General features: G+C 44.0%; 3 protein-coding genes and 1 long non-coding RNA gene across 5 annotated transcripts in view; 2 read left to right on the forward strand and 2 right to left on the reverse strand.

The window, feature by feature from the left end:
- Positions 1-2,378, forward strand: part of psmd3 (proteasome 26S subunit, non-ATPase 3) — an 11,604-nt gene extending 9,226 nt beyond the window's left edge. The window contains exon 12 of the mRNA XM_063904238.1: positions 2,158-2,378. Within this exon, the coding sequence (XP_063760308.1) occupies positions 2,158-2,235 (78 nt within the window). The 3' untranslated portion in view covers positions 2,236-2,378. The remainder of the gene's footprint in view (positions 1-2,157) is intronic.
- Positions 2,379-2,572: 194 nt separating this feature from the next.
- On the reverse strand, positions 2,573-17,985 carry LOC134878294 (uncharacterized). Its single transcript, XR_010167660.1, has 3 exons — positions 17,904-17,985; positions 17,302-17,395; positions 2,573-4,620 (listed from the first exon to the last, which is right to left on the reverse strand). It is a non-coding gene; the product is annotated as an uncharacterized LOC134878294 (long non-coding RNA).
- Positions 17,986-18,055: 70 nt separating this feature from the next.
- LOC134878466 (granulocyte colony-stimulating factor-like) lies at positions 18,056-23,494 on the forward strand. Its single transcript, XM_063904502.1, has 5 exons — positions 18,056-18,164; positions 20,586-20,749; positions 20,825-20,932; positions 21,996-22,127; positions 22,331-23,494. The coding sequence occupies exons 1-5, from the start codon at positions 18,149-18,151 to the stop codon at positions 22,520-22,522; spliced, it is 612 nt and encodes a 203-aa protein (XP_063760572.1). The 5' UTR covers positions 18,056-18,148; the 3' UTR covers positions 22,523-23,494.
- A 263-nt stretch (positions 23,495-23,757) lies between these two features.
- The window catches only part of samd14 (sterile alpha motif domain containing 14), a 48,263-nt gene continuing 46,122 nt past the window's right edge, over positions 23,758-25,898 (reverse strand). For both annotated transcript variants that reach the window (XM_063902911.1, XM_063902912.1), the window contains exons 10-12: positions 24,438-24,521; positions 24,142-24,297; positions 23,758-24,036 (exon numbers count right to left, since the gene is read on the reverse strand). In XM_063902911.1, coding sequence (XP_063758981.1) covers positions 23,893-24,036; positions 24,142-24,297; positions 24,438-24,521 — 384 coding nt within the window. In that variant the 3' untranslated portion in view covers positions 23,758-23,892. The remainder of the gene's footprint in view (positions 24,037-24,141; positions 24,298-24,437; positions 24,522-25,898) is intronic.

Consider the following 25,898-nt stretch of genomic DNA (forward strand, 5'->3'; position numbering starts at 1 on the left):
CTGACGGACTCACTGACAGACTGACGGACTCACAGACTCACTGACAGACTCACTCACTGACTGACTCACTGACGGACTGACTCACTGACTCACTGACTGACTCACTGACTGACTCACTGACTGACTCACTGACTGACGGACTCACTGACTCACTCACTGACAGACTCACTCACTGACTGACTCACTGACTGACTCACTGACGGACTGACTCACTCACAGACTCACTGACTGACTCACTCACAGACTAACTGACGGACTCACTGACTGACGGACTCACTGACAGACTCACTGACAGACTCACTGATGGACTCACTGACAGACTCACTGACAGACTCACTGACTGACTGACTCACTCACAGACTGACTGACGGACTCACTGACTGACGGACTCACTGACAGACTCACTAACAGACTCACAGATGGACTCACTCACAGACTCACTGACTGACTCACTCACTGACTGACTCACTGACAGACTCACTCACTGACTCACTGACTGACTCACTCACTGACTGACTCACTGACGGACTGACTCACAGACTAACTGACGGACTCACTGACTGACGGACTCACTGACAGACTCACTGACAGACTCACTGACAGACTCACTGACAGACTCACTGATGGACTCACTGACAGACTCACTGATGGACTCACTGACAGACTCACTGACTGACTGACTCACTCACAGACTGACTGACGGACTCACTGACTGACGGACTCACTGACAGACTCACTAACAGACTCACAGATGGACTCACTAACAGACTCACTGACAGACTCACTGACTGACTGACTCACTGACAGACTGACTGACTCACAGACAGACTCACTAACAGACTCACAGATGGACTCACTGACTGACGGACTCACTGACTGACTGACTCACTCACAGACTGACTGACGGACTCACTGACTGACGGACTCACTGACAGACTCACTGACGGACTGACTGACGGACTGACTCACTGACGGACTGACTCACTGACGGACTCACTGACAGACTGACTCACTGACTGACTCACTGACTGACGGACTCACTGACGGACTGACTCACTGACGGACTCACTGACAGACTGACTCACTGACTGACTCACTGACGGACTCACTGACTGACAGACTCACTGATGGACTCACTGACAGACTCACTGACTGACGGACTCACTGACAGACTCACTAACAGACTCACAGATAGACTCACTGACAGACTCACTGACTGACGGACTCACTGACTGACTGACTCACTCACAGACTGACTGACGGACTCACTGACTGACGGACTCACTGACAGACTCACTGACGGACTGACTGACGGACTCACTGACTGACGGACTCACTGACGGACTGACTCACTGACGGACTCACTGACAGACTGACTCACTGACTGACTCACTGACGGACTCACTGACTGACAGACTCACTGACGGACTCACTGATGGACTCACTGACAGACTCACTGACTGACGGACTCACTGACAGACTCACTAACAGACTCACAGATGGACTCACTGACAGACTCACTGACTGACGGACTCACTGACTGACGGACTCACTGATGGACTCACTGACAGACTCACTGACTGACGGACTCACTGACAGACTCACTAACAGACTCACAGATGGACTCACTGACAGACTCACTGACTGACGGACTCACTCACTGACGGACTCACTGACGGACTCACTGACGGACTCACTGACAGACTCACTGACGGACTGACTGACGGACTCACTGACTGACGGACTCACTGACTGACTCACTGACGGACTGACTCACTGACGGACTCACTGACTGACGGACTCACTGACTGACGGACTCACTGACTGACGGACTCACTGACGGACTCACTGACGGACTCACTGACGGACTCACTGACTCACTCACAGACTGACTCACTGATGGACTCACTGACAGACTCACTGACTGACTGACTCACTGACAGACTCACTCACTCACTCACTCACTCACTCACTCACTCACTCACTCACTCACTCACTCACTCACTCACTCACTCACTCACTCACTCACTCACTCACTCACTCACTCACTCACTCACTCACTCACTCACTCACTCACTCACTCACTCACAGATTAGGGCCAGGTGTGATCAGAGTGTGTGTGTGAGATCTGAAGGGTTAATGTGGTGTTGTGTTCAGGAGCGTCGGGAGAGGGAGCAGCAGGATCTTGAGTTCGCTAAAGAAATGGCGGAGGACGACGACGACAGCTTCCCATGAGCCTCCCTGCTGACTTCCTGTGCAGACAGGAAGTAGTTCTTTCTGCTGATGTTAGCAGATCAGTTATTACCCAGAATGCCCCTCAGCTCTTCTTCTGTGGTGTTGTTTTCCAGTTTCCTGAATAAAATCTGTTTGTTTGTTTACATGTCGGTTCATGTTGTTGTTTACTCTCCAACTCGACCGTAACGAGGGAAACATGGTCTACAGATTTAATAAATCAGTTCTGTTCTTTTTAAATGTTTTAATTTGAACTTTTTTAAGCTTTTTGTTACAAAGTAAACAACATCTGACAGTATTACATAACACAATTTAAGGAAGAAAAGACAGACTTCACCACAGAAATGTATACAACAACTGAAATAGTCCAGTGTGCTCTGTCTCACGATACCGTCAGGAGAGAATAAAAAAAACAAGACAACACAAACAGCAACAAAAACACACATGAAATAAAAGGAAATAATAATTAAAAGAAACAAAAATAAAAATAATACAACAAAAAAAAGCCCTGAGGATCCAAACCTTTGATCAGTACAGATATTACAGAGCAGCCGGCTTCACACACTAACTGTTTAGGTCTCGTCAAGCACGGTTTCCACATTTGTTCATAGTAGTTTGGTGCATTCCCTCTGCTAAGACGCATTTGTTCCAATCTGGAAACAAAGACCATTTCGTTAAGCCATCTCTTAAAGCAAGGGGGTGATGAAGACTTCCAGTCAAGTAAAATCATTCTTTTAGCTGCTACCATGCCTGTTTTAAGGATCTGCCTACAGTGGGAAGGAAGGGTCGAAGTCTTCTCAGAGGAGCCGAAAATTGCCAGGGTACAGTCTGGTCAATGTTTATTTTATATTGCTGAGAGAACCAATTAAATATATCATGGCAAAAGTTCTCCAGTACTGAGCAGTGCCAGAATAAATGTGAGTGTGACTTCGGCCCTGCCACATCTATCACACATGGGAGACACTGATTCAAATATTCTATTAAGTTTAGTTTTGGAATAATGCAGTCTGCGTGACTTTAAATTGAATTAACCGATATCTAGAGTTTATAGAGCATTTATGTCTATTTGACAGGCCCTCCTCCCATAATTCCTCCGACAGTGGGACTCCTAGTTCTTTTGCCCATGTATCCCTGAGATGACTAGTACTTGCTGGTGCCTCAAAAGCAGTAATGAAGCGGGAGATCAAATGTTTGGAGTGTGGTTGTAATAGGAGTGTATCATAAAAATTACAATTGTGTGGTCTTGTTGGGAAATCAGAGACTTGCTGCCTTACAAAATGTCTGACCTGTAAGAATCGATAAAAATGTGACTGAGGGAGGTGATATCTAGCCTGGAGCAGGGGGAAGGACACAAAGGTGTTATCTATGTACAAATCTGAAATACAGCGTAGGCCCCTCTCTCTCCAGTCCAAAAACACCCCATCCGTCAAACCTGGTTTAAACAAATGATTTCCAGTTATTGGGGCATTCACCCAAATCTTTGATCATCCAAGAATTTTTCTTATTTGATTCAGTTTCTTTAAAGAATTACTAACAACAAAATCGTGGCCAGATAAATTGTGGGACAGTTGTACATTTGAAAAAGCAGTGCTGGAAGCGAGGTTTGTGACAAAGACATGGATTCAATCTTAAGCCAACGTGGAGAGGAACAGTCATCATAAGGAGGGCCCCGCTGCCAGAACATAAGAGCCCTCGCATTCGCAGCCCAGTAATAATGCCTAAAAACAGGAAGGCCGAGGCCACCCCTTTTTGCCTTCCTCTGCAGATGTGCCTTAGAAGTGCGGGGGGGGGGTTATCTGCCCAGACAAATGACAAGATAGCTGAATCCAATTGCTTAAAAAATAATAATGGTAAAACGATAGGGAGGTTTTGAAAACCTTGGTGCCACCATTTTAATGGCATTAATGCGGCCAATCATAGAGAGAGGGAGTAACTTCCATTTCCGAATATTAGCTTTTAGTTTATCCATCATATCTAAATAGTTCAATTTCAGTAAAAGTTTGGGATTTTTGGAGATCTTGAGGCTGAGATAATTAATATGGGTAGTAACAAGTTTAAATGGCAAAGATTTCAAAAAAATAGGACAGATATTTGTCAATGGCATGAATTCACATTTGTCCCAGTTAATTGTATACCCAGACAGTTTACCAAATGATTCTATGTAATTCAGGAGGTTGGGTACTGAGACCCTTGGGTCTGATAAGCAGACCAATAAATCATCAGCATACAGATTGACAAGGCTTTCAACATCACCAAACTTCACCCCGCAAATGCCTGGGTGGCCCCTTATACCCACTGCAAGTGGCTCCAAAGAAATATCAAAGAGAAGAGGAGAGAGTGGGTCGCCCTGCCTCACACCCCGCTGCAGATCAAAGGGTCGGCATCTATCTGTTAGTGAGAATAGAGGAAACTGGTTTAAGATCAATTATTTTCCCCAAATCCAAATTGTTTTAGTGTCTTCAGCATGTAAGGCCATTCGACCTGATCGAAGGCCTTCTGGGCGTCGAGAGATAGAACCCAGCTTGTGTATTTTTCCCATGCACCGAGTATATTGTGTTTAAGAGCAGACGGACATTACTAAAAGAAAACCGAGCTGGAATAAATCCAGTCTGATTGGGGTGTATGATTGTGGAAATATGCCTCCCTAATTTTGTAGCCAGGACTTTAGTTATTATTTTCAAATCAGAATTTTAAAAAAACAGGTCTGTAACTTGCAGGGTCTAACTCTTCCCTTCCTCCCTTCAAAAGCAAGCAGATAGTTGCTTCATATAATGAACTGGGGAGCGTTTCATTTCTCCTAGAGTCATTCATCTTCGCAGCATGAGCGGAACTATTTTGTTATGAAATGATTTATACAATTCACAACCGAAGCCATCTGGGCCAGGCTCAGAGGGTAGATAGAATGGGAGGATGAAACCCTCTTTATTAGTCACACACATGCACACAGCAGAGCACACACAGTGAAATTAGTCCTCTGCATTTAACCCATCCTAGTTCTAGGAGCAGTGGGCAGCTATTGTGCAGCGCCCGGGGAGCAATGGGGAGGGGGGATTGGAGGTGTCCGGTGCCTTGCTCAAGGGCACCACAGCAGGGCCTAGGAGGTGAACTGGGACCTCTCCAAGTAGCAGTCCACTTTCCATATTTCAAGTCTGTTCGGGGACTTGAACCGGCGACCCTACGATTCCCAGTCCAAGCCCCTACTGACTGAGCCACTGCTGGACAAAGGGGAAGGATCGAATAGCAATCAATAAGTCAGTTTCAGAAAATGGGGCATCTAGATCCTCCCTCGCTACACTATCTAATTTGGGAATATTTAAATTGTCAAAAAAGTTACAGAAATCTGCTTCAGTAGCCTGTACCTGTTCTTTATAGAAGTCCCTGAAGCAAGTGTTTACCTCTGTCGGATTGGTTAGGAGACTGCCAGATTTGGATTTTATCCTGTGAATAGTCTGCTTAGCCCTTTCACCCCTCAGTTGGCTGGCTAGCAGTTTCTCTGGTTTATCACCAAGTTTTTCCGCTTAAGTTTGAGTAGCAGGCTTCCAACGCGTTTATTGAGAATGGAATTACAGTGGGGCCAAAAAGTATATCAGCCACCAATTGTGCAAGTTCTCCCATTTCAAAAGATGAGAGGCCTTTTATCATAGGTACACTTCAACTATGAGAGACAGAATGGGGGAAACAATCCAGGAAATCACATTGTAGGATTTTTAATGAATTGATTATAAATTCCTCGGTAAAATAAGTATTGGGTCACCTACAAACAAGCAAGAGTTCTGGCTCTCACAGACCTGTAACTTCTTCTTTAAGAGGCTCCTCTGTCCTCCACTCGTTACCTGTATTAATGGCACCTTTTTGAACTCGTTATCAGTATAAAAGACACCTGTCCACAACCTCAAACAGTCATACTCCAAACTCCACTATGGCCAAGACCAAAGAGCTGTCAAAGGAGACCAGAGACAACATTGTAGACCTGCTCCAGGCTGGGAAAACTGAATGTGCAATAGGTCAGCAGCTTGGTGTGAAGAAATCAACTGTGGGAGCAATTATTAGAAAATGGAAGACATACAAGACCACTGCTAATCTCCCTCGATCTGGGGCTCCACGCAAGATCTCACCCCGTGGGGTCAAAATGATCACAAGAACGGTGAGCACAAATCCCAGAACCACACGGGGGGACCTAGTGAATGACCTGCAGAGAGCTGGGACCAAAGTAACAGAGGCTACCATCAGTAACACACTACGCCGCCAGGGACTTACATCCTGCAGCTCCAGACGTGTCCCCCTGCTTAAGCCAGTACATGTCCAGGCCCGTCTGAAGTTTGCTAGAGGGCATTTGGATGATCCAGAAGAGGACTGGGAGAATGTCATATGGTCAGATGAAACCAAAATAGAACTTTTTGGTAAAAACTCAACTCGTCGTGTTTGGAGGAGAAAGAATGCAGAGTTGCCTCCAAAGAACACCATACCTACTGTGAAGCATGGGGGTGGAAACATCATGCTTTGGGGCTGTGTTTCTGCAAAGGGACCAGGACGACTGATCCGTGTAAAGGAAAGAATGAATGGGGCCATGTATCGTGAGATGTTGAGTGAAAACCTCCTTCCATCAGCAAGGGCACTGAAGATGAAGCGTGGCTGGGTCTTTCAGCATGACAATGATCCCAAACACACCGCCAGGGCAACGAAGGAGTGGCTTCGTAAGAAGCATCTCAAGGTCCTGGAGTGGCCTAACCAGTGTCCAGATCTCAACCCCATAGAAAATCTTTGGAGGGAGTTGAAAGTCTGTGTTGCCCAGCGACAGCCCCAAAACATCACTGCTTTAGAGGAGATCTGCATGGAGGAATGGGCCAAAATACCAGCAACAGTGTGGAAACCTTGTGAAGACTTACAGAAAACCTTTGACCTCTGTCATTGCCAACAAAGGGTATATAACAAAGTATTGAGATGAACTTTTGTTATTGACCAAATACTTATTTTCCACAATCGTTTGAAATGAATTCATTAAAAATCCTACAATGTGATTTCCTGGACTGTTTCCCCCATTCTGTCTCTCATAGTTGAGGTATACCTACGATAAAAATTACAGGACTCATCTTTTGAAATGGGAGAACTTGCACAATTGGTGGCTGACTAAACACTTTTTGGCCCCACTGTATTTTCGTATTTTAGCTTCAAAATCTTATTATAATCAGTGGATGAGAGAGAGGATCTGTAGGTCTCCTCCAGCGCCGGGAGTATTTTTCAATGTCCTTCATGCGGCTATTAAGTTCTTTTTTCTGAGCTGATTCAAATGAAATAATGTGGGCCCTCATAACTACTTTGAAGGTCTCCCACAAAACAGAATCAGAGACTTCCCCATTATCATTTGTAACAAGAAATTTGTCTGTACGTGCCGTCATATGCTCAGTAAAAGACTGGTCTTCAAGAAGAAGAGGGTTGAAGCGCCAGCTATATTTTGGGCTAGACAGAATGTTCTTGAAGTTAAGAGAAACTGGACTGTGATCCGATATTAAAACATTATGATATGTAGAGTTAGTAACACTGGGCAGTAATTCAGAAGCTATCAGAAAGTAATCAATCCTGGTGTAGGATCTATGGACATGAGAATAAAAAGAAAACTCTTTATCTGTAGGATGTTGCAGTCGCCATATTTCAACCATGTTCCTCCTTTTAATCAAATCATTCAGAATTCCCACTGAGGTTATTGAGGGAGGCGGTTTCGTAGAAAGTCTGTCTAAGACTGCGTCAAGATAACAGTTAGAGTCACCCCCAATAATAACCCTTGGGGTGGAGGCTGGTATCAAATCAAATACTTTACGGAAAGAATCTGGATTATCAATATTAGGGCCGTAGATGTTAAGCATCGTTATTGGAAAGGAGTTTATGTGCCCAGATATCATCAAGTACCTGCCATAAGGGTCTGCAGTCATACATTCGAGGAGAAATGGTATGTTTTCGGAAAAGAAGGGCAACCCCCTAGAATTGCGGGTAAAAGGTGCTTGATAAACTTGGGAGATCCAGTTCGCTCTCAACCTGCGTTGCTCATTTACACTAATGTGCGTTTCCTGAAGAAAGGTTACTTCCGGCTTTAATGACTTAAGATGCGACCCCTTTTAATCACATGACCCAACCCGTAGACATTCCAGGAGACTGTAAGAAATGTTCGTTTATTTGAAGCCCAGGAGTCGGTTTAAAATAAAGAAAGCAAAACTCCCTTAAAAGTTTTAAAGGAGTGTTTAATAAAAGGATGCAGCAGTAGGTTTTACAAAAGTGTCACAGCTGTGGCTCAATAGCCCGGGACACGCGTCCACAGGCCGCTGACTGAGTGGAGCTCATCAGTAGTTCCTGTCTGGCGGTCCGGAACAAAAGAGAGCTCGATTTCACAATCCTAACATGTTCTATAGAACCACCCCTTTCCGACCATACAATAAACAACTTCAAAATCAGACGCGCCCTGCTGTCGTGCTCTCATTGGTTGGTAGCGGGGGGGGGGGGGGGGGGGGGGGGGGGGGGGGGGGGGCTGGATCCTCCTCTATAGGCTGACGTCGTCGGGGGCGGGTCCTCTTAAGACGTCACCGTCGCCATCTTGTTAGCGAAGTCCTGGAGCTGTCATCTACGATATTCTATTATGCAATCCTTCTGAGGTTTATCAGGTATTAAACAGGCAACTGTATCATTGCAGCATCAATGAGTGAGAGGTAGAGGCGGTGTGTTTAGTATGGAACTCCACTGGTCCTTCTCCCTCTACTCATATATACAATACAATATTAGCTTTATGCTATCTGAGGCTAAAAACAACATCCGGTAATACTACCGGAAGTGGACAAATATGATCCGTCCAGAAACAGTGAATTATCTTTTAAAGTTCCGCTCCAATATATTGATTATTTCTAACAAGACCAACGTAAATGTATGCTTTACTGCCATGGGTTATATTATCAGGTACTGACAGTATCTCTAAAATGGAAGAAATCTGGTAACCTCTCAAGAGTGCTCAAAACAAAGTAAAACGAGACACATAAAGAACATACGTTGTAGCATGAGGTAACACACTCACACAAACCCATGAACCTAAACATGACCCCCATCCGCCCCCAAGCACTTCCCCAAACGAAGCACGGACATCCCTTCATGCTCGGGGCCGCTACGCGCACGGCCTGAAACTGTTGAAGCTGTAATGGCTACCTCAGCTCAACTCCGCTGCCAAACATGATTTGAAATCTGAAAAATCTAATTGACAGTCTCAGAAATTGTTGCACACTGTTATCAATGTGTGAAGACTAGCAATAATGCTTTTAGCCCTACACACCATGGGCCACAGACCCCTTTAAGATGTGTTTCTTAAGTCGGTGTTAATAAAAGTCATTGCCTCACTCCGTGCATTAAAAACCTTGAACCGATCCGTGTGCTTCATCCGGAGCCTCGCTGGGAAAAGTAAGCCGTGCTCCACCTTCAGCTCCCGTAGCATCCGCAGGGGCTCGGTGTATGCCCGCCGCTGCCGCATCACTTCAGGCGTGTAGTCCGGGAAAATCAGCACCTTGTTTCCTTTATAATCCAGTTGTCGATCCCTCCGGAGGCGAAGAATGAGCTCCTTCTCCCGATAGAAGTGGATCCTGGCGATGATGGCGCGAGGATTAGCTCCAGCTGTTGGAGGCGGCCGGAGGAACCGGTGTGCCCGGTCGATAACCACCGGTGACCGAAAGCTGCCCTCGCCGAAAAGCTTCGGGATTAATGCCTCAACGAATTCTGTTGGTTTACCTCCTTCTTCATGCTCAGGAATGCCGATAATTTTGATATTATTGCCACGCGACTGGCCCTCGAGGTCATCCACTTTTAACTTGAGCGCGTTGTTATCATCTTTCAGTCCCGAGACCTCCAAGCAGGTGATGCGGCTCTCTTGGTCCAGGATTCCCTCTTCCACCGACTCTACCTTCTCCATGAGTTCCTTTTTTTTTTGTGATCAATTTTTTATTGACATCAGTTCAACACTTACATACAAGATCTTCCTGTACAGGTAGATTATATTGATGTCTTTTTGTCTTTTGTCATAACAAGGTTTCCCCGCCCCCCTCCCCCTCCCAACCACCCTCCCCCCACCCCGCGGTCTGCTGAGAGAAAAAAAAAACCCCCCACAAAATGAGAATAAAACAAAACAAAATAAAACTAAAAATTAAAAGGTAAAATCACACCTTGTCTAATCATCCTCTACAGAAATATTATCTGGTTCTTTTTCAATAGAGTTCAACATATCAGAGATCTGCTTAGCTGCGTCTTTCCATAGGTCAATAGTTCTCCGTTTTGCATTGTTTATCCTTGCTGTAGAGAGCTCAAGTAGGACAATGTCCAAGAAATAAGCCATCCACTTCTGCATAGAAAGTGAGTGTGGTGGCAACCATCTCTGCACTATCCTTTTCTTGGCTGCTGTTGATCCTGCAAGCCAGATTTTTCTCTGTTTTCCAAACAGTTGAAGTTTGGAATCATCATTCAATAACCAGACAATGGGGTCAACCGGAATTGGACGGGCTATTAAATCACCTATAGTCTCTGCTATTTTGTGCCAAAATTCCTGTACTTCTTCACACTCCCAGACCATGTGTAGAAAGGTCCCATTTTGTTCTGGTTTACAGAAAGTGCAGTGGGGACTTGGAATGACTTTTGTAATGTACCTTTTCTGAGGAGTCCAGTATGTCCTATGACAGATGTTAAAGTGAATCTGTTGGTGGTTTGGGTTTTTAGAGCAATGAAAAATGTTATCCCACACTGCTTCCCAGTCAATCATGTCGTTTTCAATGTTTAAATCTCGTTCCCATATTTGAATTATTGGAAGTTTCCCTGTAATTGCCTCCATCATTGTCTTATAGACGGTAGATGCCACTCTCTTTACTGGAAAGTAAAAAAATAACTTCCAAATGGGGTGTGTATCAGGTGAGGTTCCCCATGATATATCCTGACTTCTCAGGGCTGATCGTATGCATAAATACACATAGAAGGTTGTTCTAGGAGATCAAATTTGGTTTTAAGTTCTTCAAAACTCAATAAACCTTTTTCACCAACAATATGGTCCAATGTATACACACCCCTCTCACTCCAGGGTTTACATGTAAAGGGTTTATTACCAGACAGTAAGTGAGAATTGTGCCATAAAGGTGTATGCTTATGCCATTTATTTGTGTGGCCCAAAATTCCCTCTGCATGTCTAAGATTGGATATTGTGTTTGTGATGATGGGGCCATAGTTTAAAGAACATTTTTTCCTACTAGCACATGCAAAGGCTAAGTCCTCTATTCTTACAGGATGAATAAGTTGTTTTTCTATATCTTTCCAAGGAACAGTGGCTAAGGGGTCCATCCATATCTTAAGAGCACGTAACTGAAAGGCCAGATTGTATATTTTAAAGTTGGGAAGAGCTACTCCTCCATTACTTGTGGTGCGTTGCAAAGTTAAAAATTTCAGTCTGGGTTGTTTATTGTTCCAGATGTATTGTCTGATAAGTGAGTCAAGTCTTTTCCAGTATTTTACAGGTGGTGCTAGAGGGATCATTGCGCTCAAAAAATTAACACGGGGCAGAATATTCATTTTAACCACCGCTACCCTGGATCTGAATGATGCTGGTAGTGCAGCCCAGTTTTTCAAATCTCTCTGCACATTGTTTAACATAGTCTCATAGTTGTCTTGGACAATTTTATTCATAGAAGTATGAATTCTGACACCCAGGTAAGTGATTTTGTTTTGTAATGGAATTGGGTGATTAACTGGCCCATTAACTGGTACGTTGTTTAGTTTAAGCATATTAGATTTTTCCCAATTGATTTTGTAGCCAGAGATTGACCCAAATGTGCTGAAGATTTGTAGAATTTTAGGTATGGAGTCCTCAAGGTCGGATATAAACAGTAGGATGTCATCGGCAAATAAGGATATTGAGTTGTCACATGATTTGAGTGGGTAATTGCAGACTTTGTTTTGTCTTATAGTTTGGGCCAATGGTTCCAGGGAAAGTGCAAATAGGAGGGGTGACAGTGGGCATCCCTGTCGGGAGCCACGTTCGATATGAAAGGGCAGTGAGTGTAGACCATTGGTTGAAACAATAGCAGTTGGGTTTGCATATAAAGTGCGCACCATGTCTATGAATTTTGATCCAAGACCAAGTTTCTCCAGTACTTGCCATAAATAATTCCACGACAGGCGGTCGAATGCTTTGAAAGCGTCTAGAGATAAAACTGCTGAAGGAGTTGTGAGGTTTTTAGCTTCATTAATTATGTGTAACAGTCTGCGTATGTTGTCTGCTGCATGGCGATTGGGTATGAAGCCAGTTTGGTCGGGATGAACTAACTTCTCAATGACACGCTCCAAGCGCAGTGCCAGCACCTTGGAAAACAGCTTAATATCCGTCCCCAGTAGGCTTATAGGTCTGTAATTCTCACAATGTTTCGGATCTTTGCCTTTTTTGGGTAAGACTGATATTAGTGCAGTATTTGCTTGCTGGAGAAAAGCGCCTCTCTCCATAGCTGATGTTAAAGCTTGTAGAATTGTAGGTCCAAGTATGTCAAAGTATTGCAATAATAGTTCTGATGGGATTCCGTCTAAACCTGGAGTTTTGCGCTTCTTAGCATCCTTCAAGGCAGTTTTAAGTTCCTCTAGTAAGATTGGTTGGCCCAGTTCTTCTGCCTCATCTGGACTTAGACAAGGTAGTTCCAGATTTTTAAGAAATTCTTGACCCTGCGCTGTGTTGGAATTGGTTGGGCACCGGTACAATTCTGAATAAAAGGACTTGAAGGTGGTGTTAATATCCTGGTAGTTTGTTGATATGCCGTTCTCTGTGAATATGCTATTAATTGAGGCCCTGGATTCATTTTGTTTTAGCTTAAGAGCAAGTAGTTTACTTGGTTTGCAGCCATTGGAATAATAGTTTTGTCTTACTCTATGCATTAAAAATTCAGCTCTTCTTCTCAGTAAATCATTTAGTTCTGCTCGGTTTGTTAAGAGGGCATTATGCATTGTTCTACAACATGTGTTTTTAAGTTTGTGCTCCAATGATTGACACTGTTCCTCCAATTCTTTAATCCTTTCTTGTCTTTTCCTTTTTAAATGGGCTGAAAAGGAGGATGTAAAATCCCTAATAAACCCCTTTGTGGCTTGCCATACATATGATGGGTCTGTAGTTGAAGCTGTATTAATTTCTAGAAATTCGGCTATTTTTGCTTTGAACTCTGTGTCGAATTCTGAATTCTGAAGAAGGGATGTATTAAATTGCCATCTTCTAGATTTTTCCCTTGAACTATTACAGTTAAACGTTGATATTATTGGATTGTGATCAGATAAAATGGCTGGTTCCATAACTATAGATGGAAGCATTGGTCTCAGTTCAGTAGAGCATAGCATGTAATCTATGCCAGAATGTGTTAGGTGACGCGTGGAGAACAATGTGTAGTCTTTGCTAGTTGGGTTATGAAGTCTCCAAATGTCTGTCAAGTGCAGACTGTCCAATGATGTTTCAAACATCTCTGACACCTGTTGTTGAGCTTTCGTGTAGGTAACACCTGATCTGTCTTGTTTTAAATCCAGCACTGCATTCATATCTCCTCCTATAATTAAAGAATATTCACTAACTGAGAGCGCAAGCAGCTCATTAGTTAATCTTGGGAAAAAAGTGTCATCAAATATGGCTGGTGCATATACAGACACAAAAGCAGTTTTCCTATCACCTATGGTGGAACATATATAAGATATTCTTCCAGTGGTGTCTTTGCTACATTTATCTATGGTAAGGCCGCATTTCCTTGATATAAGTATAGTGGAGCCCTTGGTCTTAGTATTATCACTAGATGAAGCCACTACTTTGTAATATTGATTTTGTAGACGATTCACATCTTTCTGGCGCAGGTGTGTTTCTTGTATGAGCGCTACGTCTATACGCTTTCTCTTTAGAAGATCCAAAAACTTGAGACGTTTGACTGGGCTATTGAGACCTCTAATATTAACTGACATAACAGAAAGTTCAGCCATTTTCCAAATGGTGCTGTAGATTGACATGTACTCTATCTGACTTTTCTACTAAAAGGACTTTAATGCCAGACTGTATAGCTAGAAAAATAAGCAAGGTGTGACAAAAACATAAAATATAAAATCCCCCTTTCCCCCCGAGACCGCAACACCCCCCATACAAGAATAAGATACGTGGCCACATCAAACGCAGTTAACGCTATTCCCAGCCCCCCCCCCCCCCCCCCCCCCCCCCCCTCCACCACGTAACAGAAAGAAGAAAAAAATATATCCACAGGTCTTGTGGTTTCCACACATTAAACAAGCAGTTACAGTAGGTAACATTTTAGGCTATTTAAGTTGCAAAAGTAGCCTAGATCTAACATTTACAGAACAGGGTTAAGCCCTCTACGGGGAGTAACTGAAGTGAATAAAGTCTGCAGCCATATTAAAGCATAGCCTGATGATCACCGTTTACTTGTCATTTTGTCCATTCAGCTCGGAACGTTACTATTGCGTCTGTACTTGCATATCCTCTCCAATCACTACACCACACCACAATCGTTCAGTTCTCATTCCACATTAGGTGAGTGTGGTCGAGTTTCGTAGGCCTACGGATCTTCTTGCAGCATCTCCGATGAGGTAGTCTCTCCCTCCGGGCGTCTGCTCACACTCGGCAGCTGATCCGGGCACGGTTGCTTCTGCGTGTCTGTGTCTCTTGCGTAGTCCTCCTCGCCCAAGTCTACACAGAAGTCTTCAGCTTCTTTGGCCGTCTCGAATAATAGCTGTTGTCTTTTATGGGTCACTTTTAATGTGGCAGGATAGATGAGGAAGTTTGCGATCCCTTTCGCATATAGCTTACTTTGTACCCTCACAAACTGTTGACGTCTCTGCATGGTGTACGCACTGTAGTCTGCTTTAAAGCGGATCGTTGCCGTTGTATTGTCCTTAATTGGCCCGGTTTTCTGTGCCTCTCTTGCCCCGTTGAGAATTGTTTGTCGATCTTGGTATCTCAGGCATTTGAAAATCATGGTGCGAGACCCCGAGTTTCTCCCCTTTCCTTTCGCATAAATTCGATGTGCCCTCTCCAGTTCAATGATGGGTCTGTTTTGTAGAGTGGGTATCCACATGGGTAGCTGTTGTTGCAGGAATCCGATGGGATCGTTTGCCTCTCGACCCTCCTCGAGCCCTGTGATGCGAATATTATTGCGACGAGACCGGTCTTCCAGCTCAGCTAGCTTCTGCTCAAGTTCTTTCTGGCCGCTAACACAGGCTTTGACAGATGTGTTGATCTCCCTATTTTTTCTCTTAGTGTCATCAACTTGTTGCTTAAGATCCTGCACAGTGGAGTCTTGTCTCTCGAGTTCAGTTCTGATATATTGCAAAGAGGTGTTAATTTCTTGTAATGCTCCTTTCACTGCATTTTGGACAACCGATTCGAGCATACCCTGTTGCTGCTGCAGGACTTGAGCAATGATGGCTTCCATGTTTAGCTCCGCGTTGTCGTTAGCCGTGTTCGCTGATCTTTCTTTCGCTGCTGCTAATTTAGACGACATAGATGCCGCTTTCTTCGCTGATCGTTGCATTTTTTACTGACTGTGGTGGTAGTTAAAACACTTTCAACCGCTGATGTAATAAAAAGACCTGATAATTTAGCAAAAAGTGGAGGTTCGTGAGGAGCTCTAGTCTTCAGCGTCCATCACGGTTGTTGGTCACGTGATCCTCCTCCATGAGTTCCTTTTGAGAACTCTGCACTATCTGAAGTGTCTGCTCTAGCTTGTCAAAGCTGTCGTTCATTTTTTCAAGAATCCTGTCTGCAATTTTTCCCAGGTTAACGGCATCTGCTCCGTGTCGCTGCCGTCGGAGTCATGACCTGGCTGATCACCGCTAGCACTGTTAGCGTTAGCAGAGGATAGTTGAGATCGCTCGACGTTTTGATCCTTCTTCCTCGGCATTTTGTTGCATAGACTTAACTGGGTACGCTTCTCGTGTGTGAGATTATTCCCGAGGCTAATGAAATTAAATGTGAGACTGTCAAAATAGTTCATTTAAGTATTGGCACGGAGGAGCTCCTGAAAGTACATCTACTCCATGCGCTGCTCACTAGCGCCCCCATCAGAGAGGTCTGAGCTCTCATCTTCAGAGAGCTCAGACCTCTCATCTTCAGAGAGCTCAGACCTCTCATCTTCAGAGGTCTGAGCTCTCATCTTCAGAGAGGTCTGAGCTCTCATCTTCAGAGAGGTCTGAGCTCCCATCTTCAGAGAGGTCTGAGCTCCCATCTTCAGAGAGGTCTGAGCTCTCATCTTCAGAGAGGTCTGAGCTCTCATCTTCAGAGAGGTCTGAGCTCTCATCTTCAGAGAGGTCTGAGCTCTCATCTTCAGAGAGGTCTGAGCTCTCATCTTCAGAGAGGTCTGAGCTCTCATCTTCAGAGAGGTCTGAGCTCTCATCTTCAGAGAGGTCTGAGCTCCCATCTTCATCGTCTTTGTCGTTATGATTTTATTATGTTTTATGAACATCTGGTAAAACGTTAGAACTTGAATTTATATTCTCAGCTCTGAACAGAAACCGCTGAATAAAATAAGTCTTAAAAGTTAAAAACGTTTCAGGTCGAAATAAATAGCATCAAATGAAAAGTGAGTTGCATAATGAGTGACGTCAGAGGAGTTCTGCAGCTTTCATCAGCTGAGAAAACCCGCCAGGAAGTGGACCAAGCGGAGCTTTTCAGAGTAAAGCTCCTTTAATAAAGACAGAGAATGACACCAGGCGGAATTTCATGTTATAATTTTACTGTAAGTTCAAAGATAGTGTTTACTGTACATTACTATATTTTATAAAAATAGGCTGTGTTTACTGGAGTTAGGATTGTAGCTGAGATTCTTCCCGTTCCAAAGATGTATGGGATGTATTGATTTGATACAAGCAAGCCAGTTTCATTTCAGTATATGGTCCGGGCATCAAGTTCAGCATTCACTGTGTGTGTGTGTGTGTGTGTGTGTGTGTGTGTGTGTGTGTGTGTGTGTGTGTGTGTGTGTGTGTGTGTGTGTGTGTGTATAGATGTTTTCCATCTGCAGGATAAACATAATATACTCATACCCATTCACTTCCTATGGCGGTTCTGACCGAAAACATCCCTGTGTGTGACGGTTGGAGAGATCCAGTGGTCCTCAGGTGTGTGTTCAGAGGCCTGCTGTGGAGGAATTTCAGGTCTTGAGGCAATTGGAGGCAAAACACCATATTTATGATAACCAACGAAGTCACTCATATTTGACCCGAAACGCAAGAGAAGGGTCAAAGTAATGTGTAAATCTAAAAGTCTTTATTTGGTTTTAAAGTCTTAAAAAAAGGAAATACATTTTATTATTTATTTTAACTTCTGAGTGAATTTGCAAAGCAGAAATCAGCTGCAGGAAACAGGAAGTGTGTTTGTGTGTGTGCGCGCGCGCGCGTGTGTGAACGGTTTAGTCTAAAGTTGCTCAAAAACAAAAAGTTCCGCTGAGGAAATTCACTGAGTCAGTGTTAAGGACGTCATCAGGAAGAAGAGTTTCTGCTGACTCATCGTTTCCTGGATTTCCTCAAGGTGGATTAAACACACACACAAACACACACACACACACTGCTGCACAAACACTTGCTGGAATGTGAAGGTGTTTATTGGTTATGTTATTGTTTGTATTGAATAAAGGAGCTGTGTTTACCTGGCGGAGGTGTTCAGAGTCTGTGAGAGTGTAAGGTGTGCAGTCACGTGTTGCAGGTGAGCTATCTGCGCACCCTCACTGCGCAGCTCGGTGTCGCAACAGCCACTTCGTCACTTCGGAAATCTTCGGATGACTCCCGGGTTAGGGTCCTACCCCCCCCCCCCCACCGCTGCCCGCAGATAAAAGGTGCAAACCAGTGCAGATGGAACAACCAACTGGAGCACCGACACACCGATACCTGAGACATGAAGCCCGCCACAGGTGAGTTACCTGCAGAGGGGAGGGGCTCAACTCAGCACAGACATGGGGGGGGGTGGGGGGGTCTTTACTGACCGGAAACCAGAGTAATCTGAGGCTCTATGGAGGATCATTAGTGCCAAACAGTCTGTCTGGGGGGGGGGGGATATAAAATATATCATATATTATCTCTGATCTGTTTATAATTACTGATCATTAAAGTATCAGCATCCAAATGTTCCTCCAGTAGAAGTACTCAGGTCTTGTACTTGAGTAAAGTAGAAGTACTCAGATCTTGTACTTGAGTAAAGTAGAAGTACTCAGATTTTGTAATTGAGTAAAGTAGAAGTACTCAGATTTTGTAATTGAGTAAAGTAGAAGTACTCAGGTCTTGTACTTGAGTAAAGTAGAAGTACTCAGATTTTGTAATTGAGTAAAGTAGAAGTACTCAGGTCTTGTACTTGAGTAAAGTAGAAGTACTCAGATTTTGTAATTGAGTAAAGTAGAAGTACTCAGATTTTGTAATTGAGTAAAGTAGAAGTACTCAGGTCTTGTACTTGAGTAAAGTAGAAGTACTCAGATTTTGTAATTGAGTAAAGTAGAAGTACTCAGATTTTGTAATTGAGTAAAGTAGAAGTACTCAGGTCTTGTACTTGAGTAAAGTAGAAGTACTCAGATCTTGTCTTTGAGTAAAGTAGAAGTACTCAGGTCTTGTACTTGAGTAAAGTAGAAGTACTCAGATTTTGTAATTGAGTAAAGTAGAAGTACTCAGGTCTTGTACTTGAGTAAAGTAGAAGTACTCAGATTTTGTAATTGAGTAAAGTAGAAGTACTCAGGTCTTGTACTTGAGTAAAGTAGAAGTACTCAGATCTTGTTCTTGAGTAAAAGTAGAAGTACTCAGGTCTTGTACTTGAGTAAAAGTAGAAGTACTCAGGTCTTGTACTTGAGTAAAGTAGAAGTACTCAGGTCTTGTACTTGAGTAAAGTAGAAGTACTCAGGTCTTGTACTTGAGTAAAGTAGAAGTACTCAGGTCTTGTACTTGAGTAAAGTAGAAGTACTCAGATCTTGTACTTGAGTAAAGTAGAAGTACTCAGATCTTGTACTTGAGTAAAGTAGAAGTACTCAGATTTTGTAATTGAGTAAAGTAGAAGTACTCAGGTCTTGTACTTGAGTAAAGTAGAAGTACTCAGGTCTTGTACTTGAGTAAAGTAGAAGTACTCAGGTCTTGTACTTGAGTAAAGTAGAAGTACTCAGGTCTTGTACTTGAGTAAAGTAGAAGTACTCAGATCTTGTACTTGAGTAAAGTAGAAGTACTCAGATCTTGTACTTGAGTAAAGTAGAAGTACTCAGGTCTTGTACTTGAGTAAAGTAGAAGTACTCTGATCTTGTACTTGAGTAAAGTAGAAGTACTCAGGTCTTGTACTTGAGTAAAGTAGAAGTACTCAGATCTTGTACTTGAGTAAAGTAGAAGTACTCAGGTCTTGTACTTGAGTAAAGTAGAAGTACTCAGATCTTGTACTTGAGTAAAGTAGAAGTACTCAGGTCTTGTACTTGAGTAAAGTAGAAGTACTCAGATCTTGTACTTGAGTAAAGTAGAAGTACTCAGGTCTTGTACTTGAGTAAAGTAGAAGTACTCAGATCTTGTACTTGAGTAAAGTAGAAGTACTCAGATCTTGTACTTGAGTAAAGTAGAAGTACTCAGATTTTGTAATTGAGTAAAGTAGAAGTACTCAGGTCTTGTACTTGAGTAAAGTAGAAGTACTCAGATCTTGTACTTGAGTAAAGTAGAAGTACTCAGATCTTGTACTTGAGTAAAGTAGAAGTACTCAGGTCTTGTACTTGAGTAAAGTAGAAGTACTCAGGTCTTGTACTTGAGTAAAGTAGAAGTACTCAGGTCTTGTACTTGAGTAAAGTAGAAGTACCAGAGTGTAGGAATACTCTGTCACAGTGAAAGTATTCTAAATGTTCCTCCAGTGAAAGTAGAAAGTACTCTCCTCTAAATGTACTTAAAGTAGCGACAGTAAAAGTAGTCATTGTCTGATTGGTCCATTTCAGAATAATATCTCTGATATGTTTTATAATGATTGATCATTAAAGTGTTCTCAGAGCTGGTAAAGGTGCAGCTAGTTTGAATGCTTTGTATACTGCAGGGTAGCTGCTGGATTTACTGCAGGTGAACTACAGTCTGATTGAAGGGAGATTATATTCACCATCATTGATCCAGATCTGTAAAGTCACTAAAGGGATTAAATACATGTAGTGCAGTAGAGGTACACAGTAGCATAAAATTGAAATACTCAAGTACCTGAAACGTGTACTTTAGTACTTGAGTACATGTACTTAGTGTGTATAGAGGGTAGTTAGTTATTTAATAAAATATGATACACCACAAAATAAAAATGTATGAATAAACAACAACAATAATAATAACAATATCCCCCCCAGTCGCCGCCCTGCTGTACTGCTTCCTGTTGGTCGGTTTAACCCGATCTGTTCCCGTCAGCTCCGCCCCCCTGGCGCTCCGTGCCGCGGCCGAGCGAGCGAAGACGCTGGTGGAGAAAATTCTGAAAGACGTTCCCGCCGTGCACGCTGCCGCTGTCACCACCGAGGTAAACAAGGCATCTGATTGGCTGCTTCAGCTCCCCCTCTTTTTCTCCATGCGCTAATATTCCTGTTGTCCTCAGGGTCTGACCCTCGACCCCTCCCCAACTACAAACCTGCAGATGATGGTGACCTCGCTGGGCATCCCCCCTGCCCCCGTTCTCAAGCCTCCGTCAGAGCATTTCACCCTGGTTAGCATTCATCCATCCACCCATTCATCCATCCATCCATCCATCCATTCATATATCCATTCATATATCCATCCATCCATCCACCCATTCATCCATCCATCCATCCATCCATCCATTCATATATCCATCCATCCATCCATCCATCCATCCTTCCATCCATCCATCCATCATCCATCCATCCATCCATCCATTCATCCATCCATCCTTCCATCCATCCATTCATATATCCATCCATCCATCCATCCATCCTTCCATCCATCCATCCATCATCCATCCATCCATCCATCCATTCATCCATCCATCCTTCCATCCATCCATTCATATATCCATTCATATATCCATCCATCCATCCACCCATTCATCCATCCATCCATCCATCCATCCATCCATTCATATATCCATCCATCCATCCATCCATCCATCCATTCATATATCCATCCATCCATCCACCCATTCATCCATCCATCCATCCATCCATCCATCCATTCATATATCCATTCATATATCCATCCATCCATCCATTCATATATCCATCCATCCATCCATCCTTCCATCCATCCATCCATCCATCCATCATCCATCCATCCATCATCCATCCATCCATCCATCCATCCATTCATCCATCCATCCTTCCATCCATCCATTAATCCATATATCCATCCATCCATTAATCCATATATCCATCCATCCATCCATCCATCCATCCATCCATCCATCCTTCCATTCATCCATCCATCATCCATCCATCCATCATCCATCCATCCATCCATCCATCCATATACCCATCCATCCATCCATCCATCCATCCATCCATCCATCCATCCATCCATCCATATATCCATCCATCCATCCATCATCCATCCATCCATCCACCCATCATCCATCCATCCATATATCCATCCATCCATCATCCATTCATCCATCCATCCATCCACCCATCATCCATCCATCCATATATCCATCCATTCATCCATTCATCCATCCATCCATCATCCATCCGTCCATCCATTCATGTATTAATTGAGTGTGTAGCTTGGTGTGTAACGAGTGTTGCCCCCCGCAGGCTGTGTGTGTGAGTCGCATGTCAGCCGGCTGCCAGCTGTACCAGGGGCTGCTGGGAGATTTATCAGAGAGGCTGAGCGGCCTGTCAGACCTGGGAGCCGACCTAAGAGACCTGCACACACACATCAACAAGGTAACACACACACACACACACACACACAGAGTAAACCTGAGGTTTTGGTCAGAGGTAAATCACGGCACATGACGTTATGATGTGTTCAAATGTAATCTGATTACCTGTCTGCTGCATCACAGCGTGGTCATCAGGTGAGCTCTAATGTTACCATGGTGACAGCAGCTCCACTGTTATTGGTTGACGTTGTTTCTGTGTTCCAGATGAAGGAGGCGGCTCATCTCGGGGGCGGCGGCGAGGAGCATCAGAGCGTGGACCTGGCCTCCCGTCTCCATGGTATCTACGAAGTACAGGTGGCTGCGCACCTGACGCTGACACAGCTCCGATCGTTCTGTCACGACCTCATCCGCAGCCTGAGGGCAGTCGCCGCCTACAGGCCGCCTGGGAAACGCTAAGCCCCGCCCACCACCTACAGGCCACCACGGAAACGCTAAGCCCCGCCCACCACCTACAGGCCACCACGGAAACGTTAAGCCCCGCCCACCACCTACAGGCCGCCTGGGAAACGCTAAGCCCCGCCCACCACTTACAGGCCACCACGGAAACGCTAAGCCCCGCCCACCACCTACAGGCCGCTGGGTAAACGCTAAGCCCCGCCCACCACCTACAGGCCACCACGGAAACGCTAAGCCCCGCCCACCACCTACAGGCTACCACGGAAACGCTAATCCCCGCCCACCACCTACAGGCCACCACGGAAACGCTAAGCCCGGCTCAACACCTACAGGCTGCCTGGAAAACGCTAAGCCCCGCCCACCACCTACAGCCCACCACCTACAGGCCACCACGGAAACGCTAAGCCCCGCCCACCACCTACAGGCCGCCTGGGAAACGCTAAGCCCCGCCCACCACCTGCAGGCCACCACGGAAACGCTAAGCCCCGCCCACCACCTAAACAATGCTCCGAGCAAGTCTGAGCCTATACACACACACACACACACACACACACACACACACACTGCTGTTAGAGGCTCCTCTCTGTCATCATGATCAGTTTTGTACATTTTATACTTTTTAAACAACAGATTTGGGATTTTTACTTAGTAATGTGCAAAACAAAATCTTTATAATTGTTAATAATAATAGTTCAAAGCTTTATATTTAAAAGTATTTTTGGTCAGGATTGTTTTTACAGAATTCAAAAGCTTTTATTGTGAAACAAACAGGAAGTCAGAGTTCCTGTTTGTTCATGTAAATGAATGTCTTAAAGAGCTTTTAAAATAAGTCATATTTATTTATTTGTATTTATAACGGACATTTGTTATTTATGCTAAAATGTTATTTTTATTTCTGTTTTAACTTTTGATCTTTATTTATATTTGTTTAAAGTATTTCTCTACAGTTGTTATTATTATTGTGTATTGTTCTTAAAGAAGTCATGTTTTTAAATCATTTTCATATTGAAGCTTTTGTTTCTTTGATTCAAAATCATTTAAGAAAATAAAAGTCTTTGTTTTAAATTAATCTGTTTATTATTTATATAAAGACTAAAAGAACATGAAAAATACCAAACAACAACAACAACAACAACAACAACAACAACAACAATTTCATTATTTATAGGTAATATTATCATTACAGGAAATGAGACAGAGCTAGGAAAAACATTCGTGAAGAAAAACTACAAAAAGATTTTAACAGATTTATTTATTGAAATGCTCATTTATCTCGCTTTATTGTGGAGGTCAAATGTCAGTCAGAGGTCAGTCAGAGGTCGGTCGGAGGTTAGTCAGGGGTCAGAGGTCACTCAGAGGTCTGTCAGAGGTCAGTTCCTGTGGGTCTCGTTGTCTCTTCTTCGTTGCTTCTCTTTCTGTCTCAGAGCTTTCCTCTCCTTCTCGGCTGCAGAGAGAAGATCTTTGATGCGACGCTTCAGAGCACTGCGGTGGGACGAACTGAGCACGCCCAGAGCCTGGGGAGGAGGTATCACTCTGAGCATTATATTAAATATCAAACATCTAACACCAACATGACCTGTCGGGGAGGAAGAGGTCTTTCCCCCCCCCCCCCCCCTCACCTTCAGCTTGTTGCTGTCCATATGCAGCAGCTGCTCTCCGTCCACATCTCCCGCACTGAATTCTGGGACATACTGCTCCATGTGGAGCCCTCTCAGCCAATCACAGACCTGCTGACACGTCCAGGAGGAAGCAGGACAGGAAGTCTCATCTGCAGGCTGGGGGGGGGGGGCATTTAATACTTTATTACAGAGATACTGTAGGAGAGGTGAAATGTTTGTTTGTGTGTGTGTGTGTGTGTGTGTGTGTGTGTGTGTGTGTGTGTGTGTGTGTGTGTGTGTGTGTGTGTGTGTGTTACCTCGTCGGAGGACAAGGTCTGGTATGGGTGTGAGGACCGGCAGGAGTCTGCAGGAGGAGAGAAATCCTCACTGAGAGCCGACTCCTGCCGGAGATACAGAGAAAACGTTATTAATAAAGAGTTATTCACAAAGCTTTAAGGCCCTTATATTCAGACTAACATATTCAGTAGTGCAAAGAATACTGAATACTGAAGAGTAGTGACAGCAGAGTAACAGCAGAGAAACTGAAGAGTAACCCCCCAAGTAACAGCTGAATAACAGCAGAGTAACAACAGAGTAACAGCAGAGTAACTCCCAGAGTAACAGCTGAGTGACAGCAGAGTAACAGCAGAGTAACTCCCAGAGTAACAGCTGAGTGACAGCAGAGTAACAGCAGAGTAACAGCAGAGTAACTCCCCAAGTAACAGCTGAGTGACAGCAGAGTAACAGCTGAGTAACAGCTGAGTGACAGCTGAGTAACATTAGAGCCACAGCAGAGTAACAGCTGAGTAACAGCAGAGTAACAGCAGAGAAACAGCAGAGTAACCCCCGAGTAACAGCAGAATAACAGCAGAGTAACAGCAGAGTAACAGCAGAGTAACAGCTGAGTAACTGCAGAGAAACAGCAGAGTAACAGCTGAGTAAATGCAGAGAAACAGCAGACTAACAGCTGAGTAACAGCTGAGTAACTGCAGAGTAACAGCTGAGTAAATGCAGAGAAACCCCCTGATCTTAAAGCAGAGTAATAGCTGAGTAACAGCAGAGTAACAGCAGACTAACAGCTGAGTAACAGCTGAGTAACTGCAGAGTAACAGCTGAGTAAATGCAGAGAAACCCCCTGATCTTAAAGCAGAGTAACAGCAGACTAACAGCTGAGTAACAGCTGAGTAACTGCAGAGAAACCCCCTGATCTTAAAGCAGAGTAATAGCTGAGTAACAGCTGAGTAACAGCAGAGTAACAGCAGAGTAACAGCAGAGTAACAGCAGAGTAACAGCAGCGTAACAGCAGAGTAACAGCTGAGTAACAGCTGAGTAACTGCAGAGTAACAGCAGACTAACAGCAGAGTAACAGCAGACTAACAGCAGAGTAACAGCAGAGTAACAGCAGACTAACAGCAGAGTAACAGCAGACTAACAGCAGAGTAACAGCAGAGCAACAGCAGAGTAACAGCAGAGTAACAGCAGAGTAACAGCAGAGTAACAGCAGAGTAACAGCAGAGTAACAGCAGACTAACAGCAGAGTAACAGCTGAGTAACTGCAGAGTAACAGCAGAGTAACAGCAGACTAACAGCAGAGTAACAGCAGACTAACAGCAGAGTAACAGCAGAGTAACTGCAGAGTAACAGCAGACTAACAGCAGAGTAACAGCAGAGTAACAGCAGAGTAACAGCAGAGTAACAGCAGACTAACAGCAGAGTAACAGCAGAGCAACAGCAGAGTAACAGCAGAGTAACAGCAGAGTAACAGCAGAGTAACAGCA

Source organism: Eleginops maclovinus, chromosome 16, assembly GCF_036324505.1.
Source record: "Eleginops maclovinus isolate JMC-PN-2008 ecotype Puerto Natales chromosome 16, JC_Emac_rtc_rv5, whole genome shotgun sequence".
NCBI classification, from domain to species: Eukaryota; Metazoa; Chordata; class Actinopteri; order Perciformes; family Eleginopidae; genus Eleginops; species Eleginops maclovinus.